Source organism: Streptopelia decaocto (assembly GCF_964273445.1).
Source record: "Streptopelia decaocto genome assembly, chromosome: 3".
NCBI lineage: Eukaryota > Metazoa > Chordata > Aves > Columbiformes > Columbidae > Streptopelia > Streptopelia decaocto.
Window position 1 is genome coordinate 42,470,857 of NC_138656.1, and position 23,380 is coordinate 42,494,236.

Sequence of the window (23,380 nt, forward strand, 5' to 3'; positions counted from 1 at the left end):
ACCTTACATTCAGGTGACTGCTACTTTTTATTTTATCATCATTCTCACTGTCTTAGCTTTTGATGTCTTGCCAAAAGTCACTGATACTCTTTGTCACCAGCCCTCAACGAAACGCTTGTTGTGCATTTCTTATAATTACCTCATGATTGCATAGCTACTCAACAGGGAAAATTGCATCTCACATTTCTTTTGTAATTAGGTCAGTGCCACATGATTGCCTTGTTCTGATGTTGCTTTAGCTTCACCTCTGACTTCCCAAGTGTGACGGATCTTTTAGGGTGTCCACCACACTCAGAAGTAATCATGCATTTACTTTAAGAATTTTAAAAGACAGTTTTATTTTCTCTGTGTCCAGTTCCATCTGACACAGAATACTTTTGAAATTCTTGGTTTTGTTTCAGATTTAAAAATTCATACATGACTCAGAAGTGTAATTTGGAGGGGCATGTTTTCTTTGGAAGGCTTTATGCCTTCTTTCAAAGAACAATAATAAGTGCCTTATACTAAAAACTGTGTGTACCAGGAGCATTCAAATCTGGAACAGTTATCATTTAAACAGATAACAGCAGGCTTAGGGAAAGAAGACACTGTATGTGCATGAACTCCTTCTCTTGATGCTTTAGCATTCTTCCTGAATGCAGAAAGTTTTTTCTCTCCCTCTCTTTTTGTTCTGATGCTAACATAGCATCAGTTTTCACCCTCTCAATTATCAATATAACAACCTCTCTAAAATGGTTTTAGAATTTTTCTCTGCTATACCAAATTATGAATTACTAACAAAAATACAATTTACTTGTTTGCTGCTGCACAGGTATCCTGCAGTTTGATTTCATAGGGCACCTTTGTTCATTTTAAAGTAGATGATTTGGTGTTTTGTTTAGTCTGATGGTTGGACAGACAGAAAATACATCCTGTAGAGATGGAGTATCCCAGGTCAGCAGAACACCTGATGCCTAATTCTATGTGTTTGAATGGTCCAAAGACAGGACTTACAGGAAGAATTTCTATGTGTGTTGGACAAAAGTTAATTATTCAGAGGTATGGAAAAAATGTTGGAAAAACAAACAAACACGTTACTCTGCTGTACTTCTGTATTTTTTTTTGTAATTACAAAGTCTCTCTATTGACAAAAATTACTTTAACCAGATTATACAAATTTATGATTTGGAGTATAACTTACACCAGCTTTTTTATGTATGTTTATGGATTTTTTCATTTCAACAGACACTAGACCAGCTTCCACTCACAAATCCTGAACACTTTGGGACTCCTGTTATAGGAAAGAAAACAAACAGAGGAAGGAGATCCAATCATATGTAAGTTTAACATCTTTATATCTGTGCCATCTGTATTCAATTCTGAAGCTTTCAGTGTGTGTGGAATTTTTGGTTTGGTTTGGGTTTTTTTAGTTGCATGTTCAGGCTTCTCTTATTCAAAAAACAGCTATATGAAAAGTATTGTTTAGCACTCAGACTGAAAGTCACCTTTATGTGTATTGTATGCAAGAATTACAAGTCTTCATGTAATCAGTGTTTTAAATAGTACCAGATATAGGCAAGAGTTTTTTTTCTTGTTTTTGTTTTTTAACTAAAAAAAGAAAAGCGGCGTACCATGTGGAAATGTGTTGTTAAGCTGTATTCAGAACGTTTTCTGTAGTAGAATATTAGTTTTATGAATGTGTTGTACTCGAACTAAAACCATTACAAGGCAATCTTTGTCCAGGTGGCAGGAAGTCTTTGTAGATGGTACTAGAATCCTCATGTAGACCTTTGGTTTCTCATTAGGGTCTGAAGGGCCTTCTCATTAAAGTCTCTGAAGGGCTTTTAGAAATAGGTGAAGAGTGTTAAGGTTTGCAGCAGAGCTTTTTGATAGAAAACCAATAAGATTAGCGACTTGATTTCTTAGGTGCCAAAATTCTTGGTAGCTGTGATCTTGAAAAAACAGTGTTAAATACTCCAGGGGTTGTTTTTGTGAGTGTGTGTGTTTGTTTGTTTGGGGTTTTTTTTTGTCTGTTTGGGGCCCGGGTGGGTGATGTTTCTTTGGTTTGAAGTTTTGAGGTGGTAGTGGCTGGGGTGGGAAGGGAGTTTTCTTGCTTGGATTATCTTCTCACACTCTGTCTTTTAGATAGCTTGAAATAAATATTGCCCTGTATATATAGAGGTACTATAAATTTAGTAAATTACCTATTTGCTAATTTGTGATATATTGAAGGAAAAATATGGAAAAAGCTGGCATATACCACAGAGTATGTGATCATATCATCCTTGGTGTCTGTGACTGGGTTGTTGTCGTCTCTGTTTCCCTAAGTGTACACAACGTTATCGTGACAGAAACAACAAACTTATCTTTAGCTTATGATTAATACCGTTTGAACTGAGTAAAAAGACAAATTGCACAGATAATGGTATAACTGAGCTAGATTGTAGTCTCTCTAAAATAGTCCTGTCTTTCTCTCTAGTCCTTGGCTTCTTTCTCTTCCCACAAGAGATTCTCAAACCCCAGAAAGCAGCCTTGAAAGACTTTCATACTGTATTTTAAAATAAATCACTACGTTACAAAAGATGGGGGAGGCGCAAGGGAAAACAGTGCTTAATCAGCACTACAAATGATGATGTAAAATTAAGGCGGGGAAATAGAATACAATAATTTACCTTAGTCTGTAAATCAGTTGTCTTCTCTTACGCAAATGCTAACTGTGAGTCTTCTGTGAATACTGAACCTTGTCCTTGTGCTCAAAAGTAGTTACGTGAAAAATGAAATACGGCTTTTAAAATTCTGCTTGTTGTGTTCATTGAACACACTGTGTATTTTCTGAGAATTAACCTTCAAAGTGACTAGTAAAATGTAAGTAAACTATATGTGCTGATTTTTTTTTTTTTTTTCCATCAGTTGCAGGTAATTTTAGTTGGAGTAGTTTTGTACATGTTCCATGTGGTTAAAACTAAGTGCAACTTTGTACTGGAACAGTCAAAACAATGAGCCAGAACTGTTTTTCATCAAAATGCATTTGCAGCTTTGCCCATCTAGTTACATTCAAATACTTAATTCAATGTGAAACTGAAACAGTCGTTGAAAAGGTTCACTGCACATCTTTAAAGAACTGTTTCACGATAAAATAGCCAACTTTATCTCTTTGCTATTCATCTTCATAGCTGATTTTACATCTACAGAGATTTGTCCTTTCTCAAAAATAGCTTTTTTATTCTGCATGGCTGTTTAAGCATAGAGAGATGAAGAGGAAAACAAAACAGTTTAGCTTAATGTTGGTCCAAAACTACAACTGCAACAGTATTTTTGAACAGTGGATGGCGGTATTTTGTTTGGTTTTTGCTTATGTTACATGTAGATGTGTGTTTCTGAGTTTGTAATGTTTGAGTTGTTATTATAACATCCTTACAAATACTTTAATTCGTTTTTGTCCTAAAACATTTAACAGGTAATTCAAGTCACTAGTTAGTGTTTTATGCCTCTTCAGCAATTACCTTTGGATCTCCTGCAGTTATAATAGGCGAGTTTTGAATAGTTGAGTTTTAAGTCTTTTTCTGTTGTTTAGTCCTGAAGAAGAATCTTCATCCTCTTCCAGCGATGAAGATGAAGATGACAGGAAACAAAGTGACGAGTTATTAGGAAAAGTTGTGTGTGTGGACTGCTTCAGTGTGGATAAAAAGAAAGCTCTGTGGTTTCCAGCCTTGGTAAGAGTTCCATCTTTATCTTAATTTTGTAAAGTTTCATTCATTTTCCAGGCACCAAAGAAAGGTGGGGTTTTTCAATTTTGATGGATTCATTTATATTTTTATTAGAACTTACTATTCAGTCCAATGTGAAGAAACATATTAATAATCAAAGGAAATATTGTATATGTAAATACATTTGTTTAAAAAAGTGATTGCTAACATGGCTTTAGTTTTTCCAGATAGTGAGATCTTGCTGACTTAATTCCACCTCAACAGTGTGTTTTAGTACTGTTGAACTAAAATTTCAGGGCTTTATTCCTAGGCTATTGGGTGTCATTTTTTTGAACTAGCAAGTTTTATCAAGGAAGAAAATATAAAGAAGTGCAAAGAGTGAGAAAGTTTGGAGATTACATCTATACTATTTTTCTAGGTTCAATATAAACACATTTGATGATAAAAATGAAATGCTTTTTCTTTGTTGCTATGGTGGGTAGTAGGGAATGGCCAATAAACTTCCTTTAAAATAGCATTGTAGTCTTTTAGTACAAATATTGTCTACCTTCCTTTATTCGGGTTTAAAGACACTCTTTAACAAATAAAATTCTACTAAAATATCACTGTTACTCTAAGGATTGCATATAGACTGACTTGTATATTTGGAAATTAACATATTTCTATATGTGGTGCCTTCTAGTACCATGCTTTTTGATTTTTATTTTGTTATTAATTGTATATATTTGAATAATATCTCCCTGGTAATGGCTTTTGAAAAGATACCATACAGTAATATTTAATTCTTCTTAGTGTGTGCAATAGCTCTCAGTTGCAACTTTCTACTTGTCACCTCCTGCATCTTATAATGCAGTCCAGAGACTTTCCAGCAGGACTTCTTTTGGAAACATTGGTGGGAGAGAATGAATCCTTGAAGTCTTTTTTACAAGGGAGAGGGCAGACTGTATGGCAAGGAGATATCATGTTAATGACAGATAGCTGGAAGAGATGTTTTCAGTAACAGACAAGGAAATAGGGCTATTTCTTTGCTGAAAGCTGTCATCGAGATTGACGCAGTATCACCTGCCTCACAGTTGCGCTCTGAGAAGCCATCAGTCAGACTGGCTTGAGCGGCTTTGTGTCACCCTGTTGGGTTGCCCAAATATAGGACAGACAGCAGTTTCTGTGGCAGCCTCTGGTGGGCATGGGGCTTGCACGTGACTGGTATAGTGCTCCTCAGGACAGCTGTGGTCTGCCACGTCTTAAAGATTAACTGAATTGTTGCTTATTCTCTCAAGGTATACCAAAGATACACGCTGTTATTTCTTTGGCTTCCATTTGGAGATTGGAATAGCTCACTCCTCATGGAAAGCTTCCTGCAATGAATGAGAAGCAGTAGAGGGATTAAGTTTGAGGGTGGAGCTCATTAACTCTGAAATAGCTTATCCTAGATTAACTGTTATTTTAGTAATCAGGTTTATAGCTCTGCATATAAACACCATATTGCATTTAAACTAAAAGGTTGTGCCAAATAATAGATTTTTGTCACAAATAACTTTTTCTTTTTTTTTTTTTAAATCCCCTCTTCTATAGTTATGCCTCTCCATTCTTCTGTCTTGTAAGCAGGTTACCTCTACTATATCAACAAAGTAATTCTATCTTATTATTGATAAATTTGGCTTTAACTTTACATTATGCTAATTGTAATTACGTGACTAATGAAATTAAAATTCAGGTTTAATATGGTGAAGAATACGTATCCCAAAATAACTTTGTTATTAATGATATTGTGTACAGATATGCTTTCTGCAAGTTTATTGTGTGAAAAGAAGTTCAGGGGTTACTCTAAATCTTTACAGCAAATAACAGTTAAGATAAGTAGTGGAGACTCATTATGTTGCATATCAGTACTGTAACTGGATAGTGTGTCACTTACAAACGTAAAATCGTAGAGGTCTAAGTTTTGTAAAAATTATTTTGAGGACTCAGTGATTGACTAAATTTTTTTAATCGTGAATGCATGGGTAGTGTTTTGGTTTGTGGGATTGTTTTTTTTTTTCCCTTGGCTTTTTTTGGAGGGGAGTGCGTGGGTTTGAAAGCAATGGCTAACGGTAATTGTAAAAAGCTCTGGCACTTGTTCTTAATGTCAAAGAGTGTGATTTAGTAAGCGTTATAGCATTGCTTAGTTAAAATATGTACTTAAAGGCTTTTGGAAGGTGCAGTGAGGAAATCTGCTTGCAACATTTTCAGAAAATTGAGTTTACATAGGATCATCTCTCTCATCCTGCTATGACTCCAGTGGAGTTTGTTTTGCAAGGAAATTGAGAAAACTTGATTCAAGCAAAATTGAGGTCATATTGCTTGAAATAAAGGCATTAGATCAGGTGGTGGTGTAAGCTGTTTTCCAACCTCTGAATGGATTTCTTACTGCTGAGGTCTTGATGCTTCTAGAAAACCAATAGCTAAAGCAAGAAGGGTCTTTTCCATCTTCACAGAGCTAAGAGATTGCATCGGTCTGTTTCAAATAGGGGATGATAATCACTGTCCTCTACCTTGATATATCTCAAGCTGCCTTTTGATTAGTATACTGTAGATTTGTAAAGTAATTTCTTCGGAGGCTGTAGAATGCATTGAATTTGGAGACTTAGATTGTTAATTTTAATTTTTTTCTTGAGAAGGATATTTGACTGTGCTCTGTGATAGCAACTCTGTTTCTGAGTGAGTTGGAACTTTTGACTTTACCCTTCTAAAATGCTATATGGCTGGTGATTTATGTAAGAGGAAAAAAACCTTTTGTCCTATATTTGTATGTTAAGGGGAAAAATAGGACTGAAAGCAGTTGATGGAAGAGAGAAGAGGTGTTTACAAGGGCTAAATTAGGGCCACAGTCATTTACTGCTCTTTGGGGTTTTAGAACACCTAGATTTTTCTTAACTTTCAGGGAACTACACACATTGTGAGAGAAATGAATGATGGAGAGGGTTGCTTTTCTGTTCTGTGACTCTGGAAATTCAATATATATTTTTTAAATTAAATTCCTGAAGCTTTTTAAGTAGTGACTTGTATACTGGTTTAACAAAACTTGAACAGCTTTTAAAATTGCAACAAATAATTAATATGTTGTCTCAGTGCTCGACTTGATAAGTCTACTTCTTGAATTAAAGAACCTATCATAATACTCGTACTTGAGGCACTCTTCTCTCCTCGGTAGATATAACAACTTACAAATCCTGTATTATAAAACTACATTTCATAAATCCCCTATGCCTTTGTTTTTAAAACTGTGTGATTGCATCCTTGGAATTTCTGGAAGTTTTTCAGAAGAGGTCTCTAAGTCAGGTGGCAGCATTTGGTGGAATTTCTGTCCTTTTAGAATGAGGAGTAGAATTAAGCTGTAGTGGCATGACACGTACTTTTGTCAGAATTCTTACTTCATGTCTCTGTCAGCAGCTGGCAGTTCCATTCAGGAACCAATCATGAACTTGTGCATTCAGTACTTTCAGGAGGTCATCACTCCTGTATTTTAAGGGATCTCAGTTGCTCTCATCTCAGTGTTACTGAAGAGAGATGAATCCACAAGGTTTTTGAGAAGCATTGGTATATGCTATTACTCACCTGTTTTTCCTTTTTCTCTCTAAACTTGCATTTGTAATATCTTTGCAGGTGGTTTGTCCAGATTGTAGTGATGATATTGCAGTGAAAAAAGACAATATTCTCGTTCGCTCTTTCAAGGATGGCAAATTGTGAGTAGGAATGTAGACGTTGATAATTCAATAAAATCTATATCAGTCAAGTGAAATGTAGTATGAGAGTGTTGGGGAAAGTATTAATAACCTCAGTGAGTTTGTGCCAAGATTTTTCTAATGTTTAGAAAACTCTTAACAGCCTACATTGTGATGAAACTAGTCTTAAACTTTGTCATTATTCATAATGAGATACATAAATCTGACTGTCTTATTTTTAATTTCATTGTTACAATAGTGCCAAACGAAGTAGTGTTTTGTGACTTCAAGAATTTTCTGAGACTCTTTCCTACTCTGGTTGAAATAGAGTTCTGCTTTTCTGTAGCTTATCCAGCTACAGAAAGGGGTGGGTGGGGGTGTGTGCACACGTGCAAATACCACACACGCACACAAATTCTTTTTTTCTTTTTTTTTTTTTTTTTTTTTTTAGATAGTAAGGCACATGGGGCTTGGAACTAGTTGATCTCTAAGGACCCATCCAGCCCAAACTGTTCTATGATTCTGGGTTTAGCTCAGTCAAGATGACAATTGCATATTATTGTGTTCCTTGAAAAGAGCTGTAATATTACTCAAAGTAGGAAAGAAAACAGAGAAATGTAGAAAACATAGTGTATGGGATTTCCAAAGGAATAAGAAACTTTGTGTTCTTAAACTCATGTTGATGAGGGAGGGGGATTGATGGATAACAATAGAATTATTTTATCTAGGTTTTAGGTTTTATTTTTAAAGTTGCAGCTATTTATTGTACTTGCTTCAGTTTGACAGAAAGCTTTTGCAGAAAGGATATTGAAATATTTAACAGTCTTTTAGTACGTTAATTACTTACTAAGTCTAGGCTATCACTTCACCATTTGATAGTTACTCAGGCATCAACACAGGTCAATAGAGAAAAGCATAAGCATGTGCGCACATAAGCATGTGTCCCCCAGCCCCCAAATCTGCAGTTCAGATTTGCTTCCTTGAATATAGCTACAGTAGAAATGGAAGAGTGCTTTGTTCTTTGAATTTGGAAATCTTTCATTTCATACTGACAATTTATACTAATACTTATTTGTGTTTAAGTGAGAAAGGGTTTTTTTGTTTGTGGGTGAATAGTTATTTGGTAAACTAACATGAAGTTTTGTGAAGTAATATAATTTGGGAGACTCTAGAAACTACCTATTAGTGGAATAAGAATGTTTTCTTTAACATGCAGTCAATGCTTATGGATAGTCTAACCAAATTTATGTAGAAGTTTTGGTTTTAATCCACTTACTGACTAATACTGTACCAAGCTAACACTACAGAATTGTAAAGATGTGCTTCCTATGCTGCTTCTGTGTATTTAGTAAGTGTGTTATAGTCTTGGTGGTAGCTCTGTATTATACTGTTAATTTAGCTTTAAAATGTATACCTTTTTTTAACACTTTCTAAATTATCTAGCGTTTCCGTACCAAGAAAAGATGTTCGGGAAATTAGTGAAACTTCACCAAAGCCTGACGCATTGTTAAAACAAGGTAAAAATAACTTTCTGAGAGAAAACACATGTGCATTTATTTATTTTGTTATGTGAAACATAACAAATAGAAGATATTTTCATATAGTGTAATATATTGAAGGAGAACACTTCTGAAAATGTAGAGCAACTTTTTTTTTCTTTTTTTAAAAGACCCACTCTACTGCACTTGTTTTAAATGTAGACATGCCAAACAAAAATAATCATACGGTGCACACTGGCTTTATAAGTTATTTTGTATTCAGCCTTTTGCATTAGAGCTTCATAGACCCCTGATATTTTGAGTAAGTTACCTTTATGCACTTTCAAGAAACTGGAATTGTGGATTCATTTGAAAGTTTAAGTTTGTGTGATGAAACTCTTAGAATTATCTTGTGCTTTTTGCTTCCTCCTTTTTCTTGTTCAATATATGTAAACCACAGTGTAAATCTGTTGAAATAGGGGTTCTCTCAGTTAAATTTTCATATATGCCTTAATACAGAAGATTATCCTTATTTGTGTCTATAGACACTAACGTAGTAATAATCCTAATAATAGCTCTGAAAAATTTGAAGTGCAGAGAACACTAGGCCAGTTTGGCTGGTTAAGACAAATAAGGATGAACAACGTGGGATTGTTGTTGAGGTTCTTTCAATTTGGGGCCGGAACTGTTAGTTAGCAGCCATTCCTCCTTCTGCCCTTTCTGCCACTCCCTGGCTACTTTTTTTTCTTAAAATGTTTGGTCAAACTGATACTTTATGCAATGCTAACAAATGCTTGTCCTTTTACAGCTTTTGACCAAGCCCTTGAATTCTGTAAAAACAGAACTGTTCCTAGTAACTGGAAAACAGAATTAAAAGAAGACAGCTCCAGCAGTGAAGCTGAAGAAGAGGAAGAAGCTGAAAAAGAAAAAGAGGATAACAGCAGTGAGGAAGAGGCAAGTAAAATTAGTAAAGGTCATAGACAGAAAAAATTAGAAAGACTGTAATATTTAAGTACATATGTTTAACATCTGGGAACATGTAACATGTTAACATAGGCAACTTTGTTAACAGTAACAACATTATTGCCTCCCAACTTTGAAGATCTGTATTCAACAATTCTCAGTTAGTGTGGAAAGGTCAGCTTGAAAAATCTAACATATCTTTGAGTCACTTAACAAAAACTGTAGTCAAAAGACTGAGTTATTAGGGACTAATGAAAAATAGAAATTGAAACTCAAAGGAAGATCCTGTTTTAAAATCTTTCCCATACTGATCTTACTGCAATGGCAGAAGGGGTTGCAGTACTTATTAGGGGCTGAGCAGGATGAAGGGTAGATATTGCTGTTTGTTGTCACTTGCTTGTTGTTTCTTCTGAAAGAAAAAAGGTTCCCTTTACCTGCATGTATTTCTAAATGGAACTTAGCTGCTAGCTGTTAAAGATGTGGCTGTCTTCTAACTAGGAAGATCTGTGTAGCTAAGAAAATATTTAAGTAGTTTCTGATAAAGTATATGTGGTGCTTATGTTACTTTTGGTAACTTTAAAACAAAGATCTCTGTTTGTTTGTTTTGTGGGGTTTTTTGGTGGTTTTGTCTGTTGTTTGGTGTTTGTTGTTTTTTTGGTTGGTTGGTTGGTTTGTTTTTAAATCCGCAGTTATGTTGTGCGGTTGTATGTAAATCCAGACTGGCCTTTTCTTTGCCCATGCTGTTGCAGTATTTGAAGGCAAAGGAGGATTTTTTTTTTTTTCACTTATGTAGAATTTTGGGTTTCTTAGGCGGATATTAATTCCTGGGCTGTAATGTTAGTCATGGCCCGGATGTGTTTGTAGTTCACTCTCCCTCTAAGTAAAGAGTTGTTTGCCCTTCCATAATAATGCTTCAAACATTATCTAGGAAACCTTGTTGTTTTGATTGTTTAAGAGATTTTGTAAATGTTTGGAGATTATTAACAAATACTGCTATCATAGTATAATAAGTACTGACTTTGCAGAGATTCTGAGAAAGTGAAAATGCTTTTCAGAGGCATGCAGGGTCTTAAGCTTCCCCCACACACACTTTCTTAGAAAGCTGGTTTGGTCTCTACTAGGAAAATTAATAAGGAGTATTCATTTGCCATTCTGGCACCTCTGTGGATTATCATATTTGAGAAGTAAGAGTACACTTCAGGCATTGAATCTTATGGTGAGGAAGGAGTGGCAGTGTTTTTTTCAGCCTCTTCATAATTTTTACCATAGCTTCCCTAATATTTAAAAAGCATACATTTCTTCTAAAAATCTTTGTTGTCTTTCCTGAAGGTTTAGTTAAATTATCAGAGCCTACCACCACCACCCCCTACCCCAGTGCTCTGTGGGATCATTTTCTTATGGCAAGTGTTCTCCTGTTGGGGTGGGATGTGAGAAACCCAGTTAGGTGCTCATGCTCCCTTTGCCATGATTCAGCGTATGCTGGTAAAAGTCCTCTCCAGGTGCCTGTCGTGAGATTAAAACCACTAAAAACAAACTCCAAAACTGTATTGATTCCATTCAAGTCATTTGTTCTCTATGGTCACATTTAAGTTTTATGGTTGCAAGCTGAATCCTTTGCTAGCTAGCAATGTTTCCTTTACCATCTTTGCCTGTGAAATGTGAGTGTTCTTAACCGGCCGTTCGTCTGTACTATATGCAGAGCTGTAGCATCACCTTATACCTATTGGTGAAGAATTGCTAGATATGCCTGATTTCAGATGCCCTCGCCCTGAGAGGATATATCTAGTGCACTGGTTGCAGTTCTCTGCCCAGCCATTCTGCCTTCTTGCTCACTGCAGTAGGCTGCTCTGAGCTCTGCTGATACTGAGTATCAGACGGATGCTCACCACCGGATGCGCCTCACAGAGACTTTCCTCTTGAGTTGTCTTTGCAAGACTGTGGAATATTTTCATTGCATTTCTGTTGATAATTATACCTAAATGATAACTGTTTCAGCGTATTGTGAATACTGGTTCTTTGCTTTTTCCTGTTTGCTCTGATATGTCCTCCAAGTGCATTTAATGGAGAAGAGAAAGTATAGAATAAGAAAAAAAAACCTACTCACTGTTAACAGTTACAGCCTTCCTTGACCTTATTTTCAGCCATCCATCTCTTTATTGAATAGCTTCAGCACATATTGTGGGTTGTTTTTTTTTTTTTTTTAGGTTTTCTTTTCCTGTTACATTTAATAATGATGTTCTGTTTCTATTGATTTCTCAACTGTCTTGGTATAAATTTAAAGACAATATGTTTTGTCCCCTTGCTTCGGGGTAGGTGAAGCTTTAATATTTAGTACAAGGAGACGGTTGAAGAATGGAAAAGCTAAACATGGAATGAAAATACACAAAAGAAAAATAATTTATTTTAGATTTACTAAGTAACTTCTATTAGTTATTTTTTGAAACTTTACAGATAGTGATAAAAATGTAGGCAGAAAATTAACCAATTTATATTTGGCATATTGTTTTGAAGTACCTTATTTACCAGAATTTCTAAGAATTCTAATTATATTAGTGTCTTATTGCTACTGGTTGTGTCAAGTTGCATTTCCAAAGAACATTATGAGGTGTTATAAGCCATAGGGCTTTGTTATGAAACTCTACTGTTTATTAATGTAAGTAAATCTAATACAAAGGTTTATTAGTGCAATGAACTGAACATCCCAAATATCCATTGTTATTTCAGTTCTGGGACTGATGCTGCTCACCCCACATTCACCTGGTACCCCATGGTAGTACGCATGCAGGGCCATTGGCTGCAGTTTGCCAGTGCCGTGGATTAGAACTCCCAAGAAAGTGCAAGCACCGTTTTCTCTTTCACTTCATCCCTGGAAGTGACATAGTGTATCCAGCCATCAAGGAGTCACTTAACTGCAGTAGAAATAGACCTGAGACTTCTGATGTAATATCCTGATCATTAATAATGGTGTCTCCCAGACTTTCGGGTATAAATGGACAAAATTGAGAATATATCTTGATTTATGATATCGCTTATACTTTAGTGATTGATCAAAAATCCAGTTTCAAAGTGTCTTTATAGTTTGTTTTATATATTTTGCCAAACTGTGTGTACTTTATAAAACTTACTTCAATGTGGCATAGCACTGAGAACATAGGTCTCTGTATAGCATCCTGTTGCTGACTACAGTAAAACAAACTTGAATATTTTAACCTAAATTATCACTGCCCTCTCTTTCTTAATGAATGACTGTAACTGCAAATGGTGATAATTTTCTCGTGTGCGTTACTTTAAACAGGAGGAAATAGAGCCGTTTCCTGAAGAACGAGAGAACTTTCTTCAGCAATTATACAAGTTCATGGAAGACAGAGGTGAGCATTATTAGTAATGCATGAGCATTGGCAGTAAGGTAAATTGAATTGTTTTCAAAAGTAAATGCCATTTATTACATTAAGTCTTTACCAGATATTTATACGCTGCAATAAATGTACAGTGTTTGTATTTAAATTAATATTGTAACTAGTTAAGCTAGTATCTTTTTAATTACATGTGAAGGATGAGTTGAGGAACTGTTTATAAGAGGTGACAATGTGGTAGCTACTGCTCATACAGTGGCATAGGAAAGCATGCTTTGAAAAGCATTGTGGGATTTGTTCTTGTGGAGGTGGCTTTTTATTGTAGTGAAAGGTCTAAGCTAGTATTTTTAGATGAAATTGTTTCAGCAGGTAAAATAAAAATATGTGTAATATAGGTGGCTAGAAAAGTTGCATCTTTTGTGTGTATTCGGTAATGTATAGAAGAATGCATATGTATGAATTACATTACATTGCTGAAATACAGGGAGAATGGGTTATTAAGTTTGTTTAGTTTCATGAAGAGAAAGTACCAGATGCATGAGATGGTCAGAAGGAGGGGTCTGCAAAACTGTATTTAGAAGTGTAGTAGTGCATATGATGCGGATTTCATGTTATGCTGAAAAAAATACATCACAACACTGTCTTTGTTCATAGGGACTCCCATTAACAAACGACCTGTATTAGGATATAGAAATTTGAATCTCTTCAAATTATTCAGACTTGTGCACAAGCTTGGAGGATTTGATAATGTGAGTATTAGTATGATGAGTATTCCAGAGCCATAAAATCTGAGGATGCTGTTTATTTTTGTTTTAAGTAGTGATAAAGAAGAATCTTGCACATGAGCTTTAGGCATATGAAAATCGAATACTGCAGCCACATAAGATACCTTGTAACTCTGAAAAACTTCCTTTAACAGGAACCAAAAACAAATTACATTCTAAATGAATTACATATCTACTCAGCGTGTTTAATTACTGCTGCATAAAATCAGCCAGCATTTGTGTTTTTGTGGTATTTCAAGAAATGTTTGTCTGATAAAGTTGTTACCTCAGAAAGTGAAGAGAGTCACTGCTCAATAAAATCTAAGAGAGAAGTAATCCAGTTTAAAGTCTGATGTGAAGCCCTTAATTCCTATTATCTATTCTGGGCAGTATATAGAAGAATGTGCTGACTGGCATTAGTGGGATTGGTCTTGGAGCAGTAATTGAAGCATATGGAATTCATGGCCAAGTAGATTCTGTTGCTGCTTTGGGCTGCTTCCAATAAATTTAGCCTGTTGGTTATGTTTGTGCAGTGACACCTTTCTGATATACAAGGGAGTATCTTGTACTGGAGTATTGCAGTACATCTACTTTACCTTCACAAGTGGTTAGAAATGAGCTTGTCACACTGTCGCAAAACTTGGACACCAAAGGTCATATTAAGGATATAATGAAAGACCAGTAGCCACTGTATCTGGCCCAGTACTGCCAGGGCTGAGTATTGGTAATGCTTTCAATGATTTTTTTTCTTTCCAGTGTATTTAAAATTCTAGCTCTGATAGTTAAGATCTGCTTTAAATATAAAATTAAAATGATATACGGATTTTACTGATCTTTGTATTTTCTCTATTTTATTACCACCTGTAGAGGAAAACCTACTGTGGCTTACTGAAATGCAGAAATGCTAAATTGCTTTAAAGTAGTTACATTAGACTACAGTTTGCATTACACTGAAATACTTTGTGTGTGATAAATAGTAATTTTATAGATCAGAGGAAATGACTTTTAATTATTTTCCGAAGTTGTAAACTTTGTCAACTTAGTCTTTTTTATGTCAGTGAGTTAATTCAAAAACCAAGACTTCGGGTTTTTTTTAACAGATTGAAAGTGGAGCAGTGTGGAAGCAAGTTTATCAAGATCTTGGAATTCCTGTATTGAATTCAGCTGCAGGATATAATGTTAAATGTGCATACAAAAAGTAAGTAATAAAGCTATGAAGATTGTGCTAAAACAGCACCAGAATGATCTGAAGTGATCCTGTGGTAGGGGTAATATTTAGAGTCCAGAACTTTTGGGTCATAATACAGGGTTTTTTTAGGCTTTAAACATACTGTTCAGGTTTATCTTCTGCTAGGTAGCATGTTCTTTCTTGAAACAAACTTGCTTATCGCAAGCAATTTTTGTCTTTTAGATATCTCTATGGTTTTGAAGAGTATTGTACATCAGCTAACATTGAATTTCAAATGGCATTACCAGAGAAAGTGACAAGCAAGCCTTGTAAAGACTGTGAAAAAGAAAAAGAATTGAAGATGCGTGAAGAACCAGAGCAGGATGTAAAAGAAATAAAAGTGGATAAGGAGGAGCGCAAGCAGGAGGAAGTAGCAATAGTACAACAAGAAGAAAAAAAGTTAGCTGAGAATGATAATGAAAGTAAAGAAAATGATAAACCCTCTGTTCTGGTAAAGTACTGTAATCTTCATGTTATATCCTGTTTATAAAGTCTAGTGGTGTGTTGATAACCATGGATTCATGTCAAGATCAAAATCTCCATAATGGATTTAAAACAAGACAAAAATGTGCTGTAAACCTAATTCAGAACAACACATTTGAGCCATATCTATCCCTAGGTCCCTGTTTTAGGGGATCATGATGTCAAAATGTCTGACTTGTTAGGAAGCAGCTGCAACATTCCACTTGTTTGGAGGCCTCCCAAGTCAAATGGAGGCTAATCAGCGTGCAGCTTTATCCTGATCTGGGTAATGCAAGCTGACAGCTAACTACAGTGCCGATACTTTTATTTTGCATTTAGCCATGCTTTTAAGCCCTCACAAATCTTGCTTTTACTTCTTTGCCCCAGTGAAACCAGTGAAGCTCCTCAAAGACCTGGGCCATATGATGTGCACAGTGGTCTGATGTTCAGTAGTCCAGAGAGAAAATGTTTATAGCTTTTCAAAATCCAGTGTTGACTTAGTGGTTTTAGCGAAGGAAGTCCGGGAGGTCAAGCTGAAGGGCTGCACTATGCAGGCTTAGCAGTTTGCTCTGGAAGGAGGGTAGGTCCTCAAGTCAGCATGCGGCACAAGTGTAATGCTTCTGCGTGTGAGGGACAACCAGCTCTGGTCTGTCTGCTGGTACTAACTCCGGGGTTGGCCAATACTGGCATCTCTGCATCCTACGTGAAAACACTCCGTGAAGTGTTTGTCTTAGGGATACTTTGCAGTTCAGGTCTAAGAGCAGCATATCGTTGTGACAAAACTAGCTGGGACACTGGTTGCAACTTTGAAGCCTGTTATGTTTAGTTTGAGATTTTTCAGGAAGTGCTATAATTTTAGAGCAAGCCCTAGACTCTAGGTATTTTTCCTCCTACAACTTCACTGTGTTTTGTCTGCCTTTTCTTAGATAATTTGTATATTTATTTCACCTTGTAAGTTAACAAAAGGTTTTATTATCCTAGGGAAACAAAAAAAATTTGCCAGATTCTGTGTATACTCAGCTTGATCAAGAAAAGGACTTAAATGTAATCAAAACTGAAGATGAAACAAAACTAGAAGATAAAGAGGAGGAGAAGATTAAAGAAATGGAAAATCCTTCCATAAATGCAGACACTGAAGAAAAAGAAAAATCAGGGTAAGTTACACTGCTTATAATCAGTTGAAGTGTGTTCATTAAATTTTACCCTTGTAATCTGAACTTCAAATCAGACTCCCCTGTCGTGAATTAGACACGTATCTTCCAGAGACCTGTGTGTTCCTAACTTTGTCATGGCTAGGGTAATTGAAGTTTGTGGATCTAATATATATATATATATATATATATATACGTGTATATATATATATACACGTATATATATATATATATATATTTTTTTTTTTTTTTTTTTTAAAGCGGTTCTAAGTTTTTGCAGGGTACAGGCCTAAATATTTACAAGCCACGTAAGAAAAGAGCATGAAAAGCATAGGTGACTATTTGGTTTAAGACAAAAATATTGTGGTCATTGCCAGTAGCATTTGTCTACTTAATTTTGGTATAAGTGTATCACAGAGTTGCAGTTTCCACCTTTTGCTGTTGGCCAGGAAAAGATGGAAGTACATGCATTGCTCAGTAACAGCTTTGCCATTGAGTAGGTGAGATACTGGCAGGAGTGTCTTGTGCAGTTCTTCAGACCAGAGTTTTGGAAGTGGGAGAACAAAGTAATAGGGATGCTCAAGGCCATGTAATCAATGGATGTGTGCAGGTGATCTCTCATTTCCTTTGTGGAACAGGCAGATTTTCCTGTTTCAGTGAAACATAACAAAAAATAAATGAAAAACAAACAAACAGCAAACAAAAACCCAAACAAAAAAACAAGGAAAACCCTACCACACGCACCAAACCACAAGCGTTTTTCAGCAGCCACACACAAAAATATTAAGTTTAAAACAATATAGTCCTTAGTAATCTCCAGTATGTCAACAATTTGTATTCTTGCAATTCGGATCCTCATACAGTAGAATTTCAAGTGATAAGGACACAAAAGTAGCCATTATAGGTCAGATCGAAGGTCTCTTAATACAGTATCTTGTCTTCAACAAAAAGCAATAACAGATGCTTAAGGGAAAAGCTATTACAAGAGGGAAAGCAGATAATGACACTTTCTTACACTTTCACAGCAATCTGTCTATCACGGATGGGGTTTTTTTGTACTTAATACCATCTGTTGCCTGACCACTAATTCCCTTGTTAATTCCAGCAGTCGTTGCTATTCAGTAGATCAGCTGTCTTAATCTTCTGTGTAAATATCATTAACTCTTAATGCTTTTTCCAGCCCATTAAGAGTTATAACAGAATGTAACGGAATGGCAGAGTTCAGTATATTGATTTCTGATTAATTAGTAATAGTTCTTTTTCATTTTATTAAGGATTTTGACTTCTGTATAACAGATCCTGGAAGGATCCTCTGTAAAATGGTTTTGTCTTCCTGAATATTTTTAGTGACAGTACATTGGCAATTCTGTAACTCAGAAATGTGGAATACAGGAAAAAAAGAGGTTTACCTGAACTCAGTTAGAAGAGCCTTTTCTCTGTAGATGTGGTATCATTTGTATCCAATGTGGATTTTTCTTTTAGAAAAGACCAGTTGCAGGAATTTGTAACATTTACCATTTTTAAGGTGAACTGGTTGATTTGTACTGTAACAGCTTCGCTAGATTTTCAGAATTATTAAAGACTGATTTTACAATGCTACTTTCAAAATAAGTAACTAAATAGATGGAAGACTTTGCACTACTTAGAGAAAAGCAGTTTTTAAAGTTCCCTAAATTGTATATTTGTGTATGTGTATGTTTCTGACATCGTGTTTATATACTTGGAAAGTACAGTGGCTTAATACTTACCATGCTGCTATAGTAAATGGTACATGAAATTGTAGGCTGCATTTCCTTTTCAGTAATCCTTTATTGTTTTGCGGTGTTAGTGTTTGGTTTTTTATCCTGATTCATTTCCATTTGGGTTATTTATGACATTAAAAAATGTTATGGGTTTTCTTAGGTTTTTTATTTATGAAAACAACAAAGAGCTGTAGAAAATACAACTTACTCTCAGTTTTCCCCAGTTCATCTTATTATAATTGAGTAGGTTCTTGTCTGTCTACTTCTCTTTGCTCATCCAGTAAAAACATTTCTAACTAGCATTTTGCTATTGTAATTCATGAAAGATGGTACTGAGTTGTTTAGGGTTGAAAGTGTAGCTCTTAAACGTAGATGTAGGCAGTGATGTGGTCATTGCTGGGGCTAAGTTTAAAGGAATAATTCAAGCTTACAAAAATGAAACATTTGTAGTAGTTAATAGTCTCTAAGCATTTATAAGCAGTAGTGCTGTAGTACTGCTGTTAGCGTGATTACTTCTCATTTCCTCCCTCAGAGATTGATAGGAAGTATAAAATGCACTTGTATCGGTGTTGAAGAGATTTTTAAAATGTCACTATAATCCTAAATCCTAAACAATGTTTTTAGCATTTATACTACAAAGGCGTAATGGGGTTTTGTGAGTGTGGTATGCTGGTGGGAGTGTGTACTAGACCTAGTCCTCCTATCCCCAACTTTATGGGTTAGAAGTGGCAAAGGTTATACAGAGGCAGTTTGAGTTCTTTGTTGAAATGAAATACAAAATGAAAAATGCATTTTTGCAGGTAAAAAAACTAATCACACAAACCACACACACAAAAAGTACCCAAAATCTGATCAAAAATCCAGGTTCCAGTACAGGCTGGGGAATGACCTATTAGAAAGCAGTGTAGGGGAAAGGGACCTGGGGGTCCTGGTGGACAAAAGGATGACCACAAGCCAGCACTGTGCCCTTGTGGCCAGGAAGGCCAATGGCATCCTGGGGTGTATTAGAAGGGGGGTGGTTAGTAGATCGAAAGAGGTTCTCCTTCCCTTCTACTCCGCCCTGGTGAGACCCGATCTGGAGTATTGTGTCCAGCTCTGGGCCCCTCAGTTCAAGCAGGACAGGGAACTGCTGGAGAGGGTCCAGCGTAGGGCAGCAAAGATGATTAAGGGTGTGGAGCATCTCCCTTATGAAGAAAGGCTGAGGGAGCTGGGTCTCTTTAGTTTGGAGAAGAGGAAGCTAAGAGGGGACCTTATTAATGTCTATAAATATATAAAAGGTGAGTGCCATGAGGATGGAGCCAGGCTCTTCTCGGTGGCAAACAATGATAGGACAAGGGGTAATGGGATCAAGCTGGAACACAAGAGGTTCCACTTAAATTTGAGAAGAAACTTCTTCTCAGCAAGGGTGACAGAGCACTGGAACAGGCTGCCCAGGGGGGTTGTGGAGTCTCCTTCCCTGGAGACATTCAAAACCCACCTGGACATATTCCTGTGTGACCTCATCTGGGTGTTCCTGCTCTGACAGGAAGATTGGACTAGATGATCTTCTGAGGTCCCTTCCAATCCCAAACATACTGTGATACTGTAAAATAGATCACTGGTGGTGGTTTTTTGTTTTGTTGTTTGTTTTTGGTGGTGGTTTTTTGTTGTTGTTGTGGGGATTTTTTGTTTGTTTGGTTTTTTTTTTTGTTAGTGTATTTAAAATGTATTCTAGAACCTGTTTCAATATATGGACTATCTGTCTTTTACAGTCCTAACCAAATATAATATTATATAAAGCAGACTTGTAGAGTTTGCTATTTGAATTTGTGTCTGTAGGACTTTGGACATCTTTGTTTAGCTAATTTGTGTATAGACACAAGGAACCAAGAGGACAGAAAAGTTTCCCGGTTTCCTCTTGCTGAGTTCTGTTGGGTGGGCTAGATCAGGTGCTCAGCTTCCAGATCTCAGGAAGTACTGCTGGAAGCCGGGGTTGTTTGTTTTCCACAGGTTTTGTTTCTCTGTGTAATTCCATTTGTCTCAACCCTTTGAGATTGCTACCACTTGAATTGTGTGGTCCCTTCAGTAAAGACCTTAACAATATGATGATGAGGAAGAAAGGCTGAATGTGGTTCCCTTCTTTTTTTCCAAAGAGCACCTGATTCTTGCTTGCACAACTGTGTATCTGTGAACACTGAGAGTAGAGATTCAAGGGCAGCTTGCCCTGTACATTATACATGCTTTTCTTGGTGGTTGTGGTTTTGTTTTTGTTTTTTTACTGTGGCTAGCCAAAGATGCATGTGCTAGATTCAGTTTCGTGCAACTTCTAGTCATAAAAACAATTTTTAAAAGGCCAGTAATGTGTTTTTTCTCATTGGTCTGTTCCAGAGAGATCTTTTGAAAAATGCCTTTGTAAAACTGTTCTTTTCCTTAAAGTACAAAGAAGTATTCATTCTTAATAAATAAAAAAGTTTAAAGTCCTCCTTATTTTTAAGTTCCTGCTAACTTTGTTGTAGAAGTAATGGTCTTCAAATGTAGCACTGTATAGTTGGTGCCATTTTGCTTTCTAGCATCTAACATTAATTGTTGTAACTATTCAGACTTGAGTCAGAGCCAACACATAGGCAACCGAGGGGCTTTTCTACACAATGAACAATGTAGACAGTCAAACATGTTCCCAAGAGGCTGAGGCCATGAGCCTAGCAGAGTTTTAGAAAGTGTGGGATTTTTAATATAAGCTAATAAAATAAAAAGTAAGCTTTTAAAAATTTCATAGTAAATACAGTTTGTGAACTGAAGTGTAGGTTAATTGCTAGTTAACCAATATGAGTAAGAAAATGTTTTCTAAGATGATTAATTCAGCTCCAAGTGTTTGGTAGGTTTTTTTGGGGTGGGTGTGTGATGTTTGGTGTCTCAGGGGGTTTTTTGGGTTTGTGTGGTTGTTTTGGTTTTGTTTGGGTTTCTTTTCTTTTTTTTGTGTGTGTGCGTGTTTGGTTTTTTTGTATGTTTCTTTTTGTTGTTTTTTGTCTTTTTAACACTCTAAAGCACCTGGGACAGGCTGCTGTCAAGAACTTTACACTGAACTGAAAGGTGAAGTGCTCAGAATCTGGATAATTTTTGCCTTTCAACAAAAATTTGCGTCAGACTTGTATATTGGTAGTACTTCGATTTTCGAGATGATGAGATAAAATTGTTTGAAGTAATCCCTGTTACAGTACAGAGACGTTGCAAGAGACTTTGTTCTTGTGTTTTCCTTCTTTTGGATGCGGTGCTGCCTTAACCTGAGCACCAGGAGGGGCTGCCGTCTCTGGATCCTTATCCTGCCCTTTCTCACCAGGCTGTCATTTTCAGTACTCGCAAATAGCTTTTACTTGGTCTTATGAAACTTCTTGGATTCTTTTTTCCCCCTCTTGAAAACTGCCTGCTTTTTTTTTTTTTTAATTTCCTCCAAGCAATGCATGAACAAATGTTCTTAAAGAATACTTTAGAAACTTAAACATTTCTGGTTGTCTTGTATGGCCAATTTAGGTCTTCCTGGTATGGTTTTCTGGGAATTGGTGCTGTCATATTTTGACAGTATCAAAAGGAGAAAATGGTAAACCTCTTTGGCTAATAATAATGAATGGAGTTAAACCATTCATTTACCTGCAAAGGAAAAATCTCAGTCTTAGAGCTGTTATATATATTGTTACATGCAGTAGTAGCATTTCTCCTCCTCTAAGCACTAGGAGGGAACTATGGATAATAAAAACAGTAGTTGAGAACTAGGTTAAGCTGGGCATTGTTTCACGTGAAGGGTTCTGCTAGGGCTTGTTACCCTTGTAGGGCAGGGTGACTACCTGCTGTGCATGTGCTTGTGGTGGCTTCTGTTGGTACCAGAGTTAAATTTTCTGGAAACACTTGATAGGGATTTTCTGAAAGCAGTTTACAAGGGGATTATATAATAGTCAGATGCTCCATTTCATGTATGGGAGATAACAGATTGTTAGAGGCAATGGGTTTTTTTCAGTTCCTTGTCTGTTAAAATGACATATCAAAGCTTTATGGTGGTGAATCTGAAATGGTAACAGGAAGGTTAAAAGGTTTTAGAGTGAAGGAGATTTGATATGGAAGGCCTATCTTATATCTTGTGGATTAGGGTTGAGAACTATATATTGAGATAGCTTTCTCAGTCTGATTTAGGTTTATATGGAATTTATTAGCTTAGGAGAAGGGAGAGAAATGTGTTGTGTTCATTTTACAGTTGGTGTGAACATCTGCTCTGAAATTTAGATTGTTGGTGTGTATGCAAAAAACCACATTTTTAAGAAGCATACTTAGGTAGTTTCATTTATAGGAACATATCTCTGTGCTCTTATTTGTAATGTGTATTCTATTTATGTATTGCAGCTGCCTTTCTATTGGAAAGGAAGGTTTGTCATGTTTTCAGAAACAGTTTAATTGATTTTTTTTTTGTCTTAATATAGAATGTGCACTGATACATACATATACGTAAGGATTGCTTTTGGTACAGCAATAAGCTGCTAATGACACCATAACAAAGCGCAGAGTGGCAGTGTAAATGTTCAGTGCTCTGCATGCATCATGTTGAATGAAAGGGAGGCATCTTTGATGTGGAAAAAGTGGTTCTGTCATCACGTCTTACATAGCTTACAGTCACTGCGGAGGTTATTCCATGGTAGCTGTCACTGAGACTTATGTGCGTGGGTGAGCCCTTAAGCATTCATCAAATACTAGTTGTTTTTGAGCCAACCGTGAACCAGTGCCATAAAAATGAAAAGTGCTGTACTCCTCAGCCAGACTTCTGAACCATCCATTATCCTTTTGAGGAATGTTTCAAAATACTTGAAAAAAACTCGGCTGAATTATTAGA

The 23,380-nt window shown here is 36.2% G+C and overlaps 1 protein-coding gene across 5 annotated transcripts in view; it reads left to right on the forward strand.

Moving 5' to 3' along the window:
- Positions 1–23,380, forward strand: part of ARID4B (AT-rich interaction domain 4B) — a 93,251-nt gene that overhangs the window by 45,428 nt on the left and 24,443 nt on the right. For 4 of the 5 annotated variants that reach the window (XM_082048502.1, XM_082048506.1, XM_082048503.1 and 1 more), the window contains exons 7-16: positions 1,225–1,316; positions 3,554–3,692; positions 7,329–7,408; positions 8,831–8,904; positions 9,674–9,819; positions 13,124–13,196; positions 13,836–13,930; positions 15,046–15,143; positions 15,357–15,624; positions 16,617–16,789. In XM_082048502.1, the coding sequence (XP_081904628.1) occupies positions 1,225–1,316; positions 3,554–3,692; positions 7,329–7,408; positions 8,831–8,904; positions 9,674–9,819; positions 13,124–13,196; positions 13,836–13,930; positions 15,046–15,143; positions 15,357–15,624; positions 16,617–16,789 (1,238 nt within the window). The remainder of the gene's footprint in view (positions 1–1,224; positions 1,317–3,553; positions 3,693–7,328; positions 7,409–8,830; positions 8,905–9,673; positions 9,820–13,123; positions 13,197–13,835; positions 13,931–15,045; positions 15,144–15,356; positions 15,625–16,616; positions 16,790–23,380) is intronic. The other variant, XM_082048505.1, reaches the window with a different exon arrangement.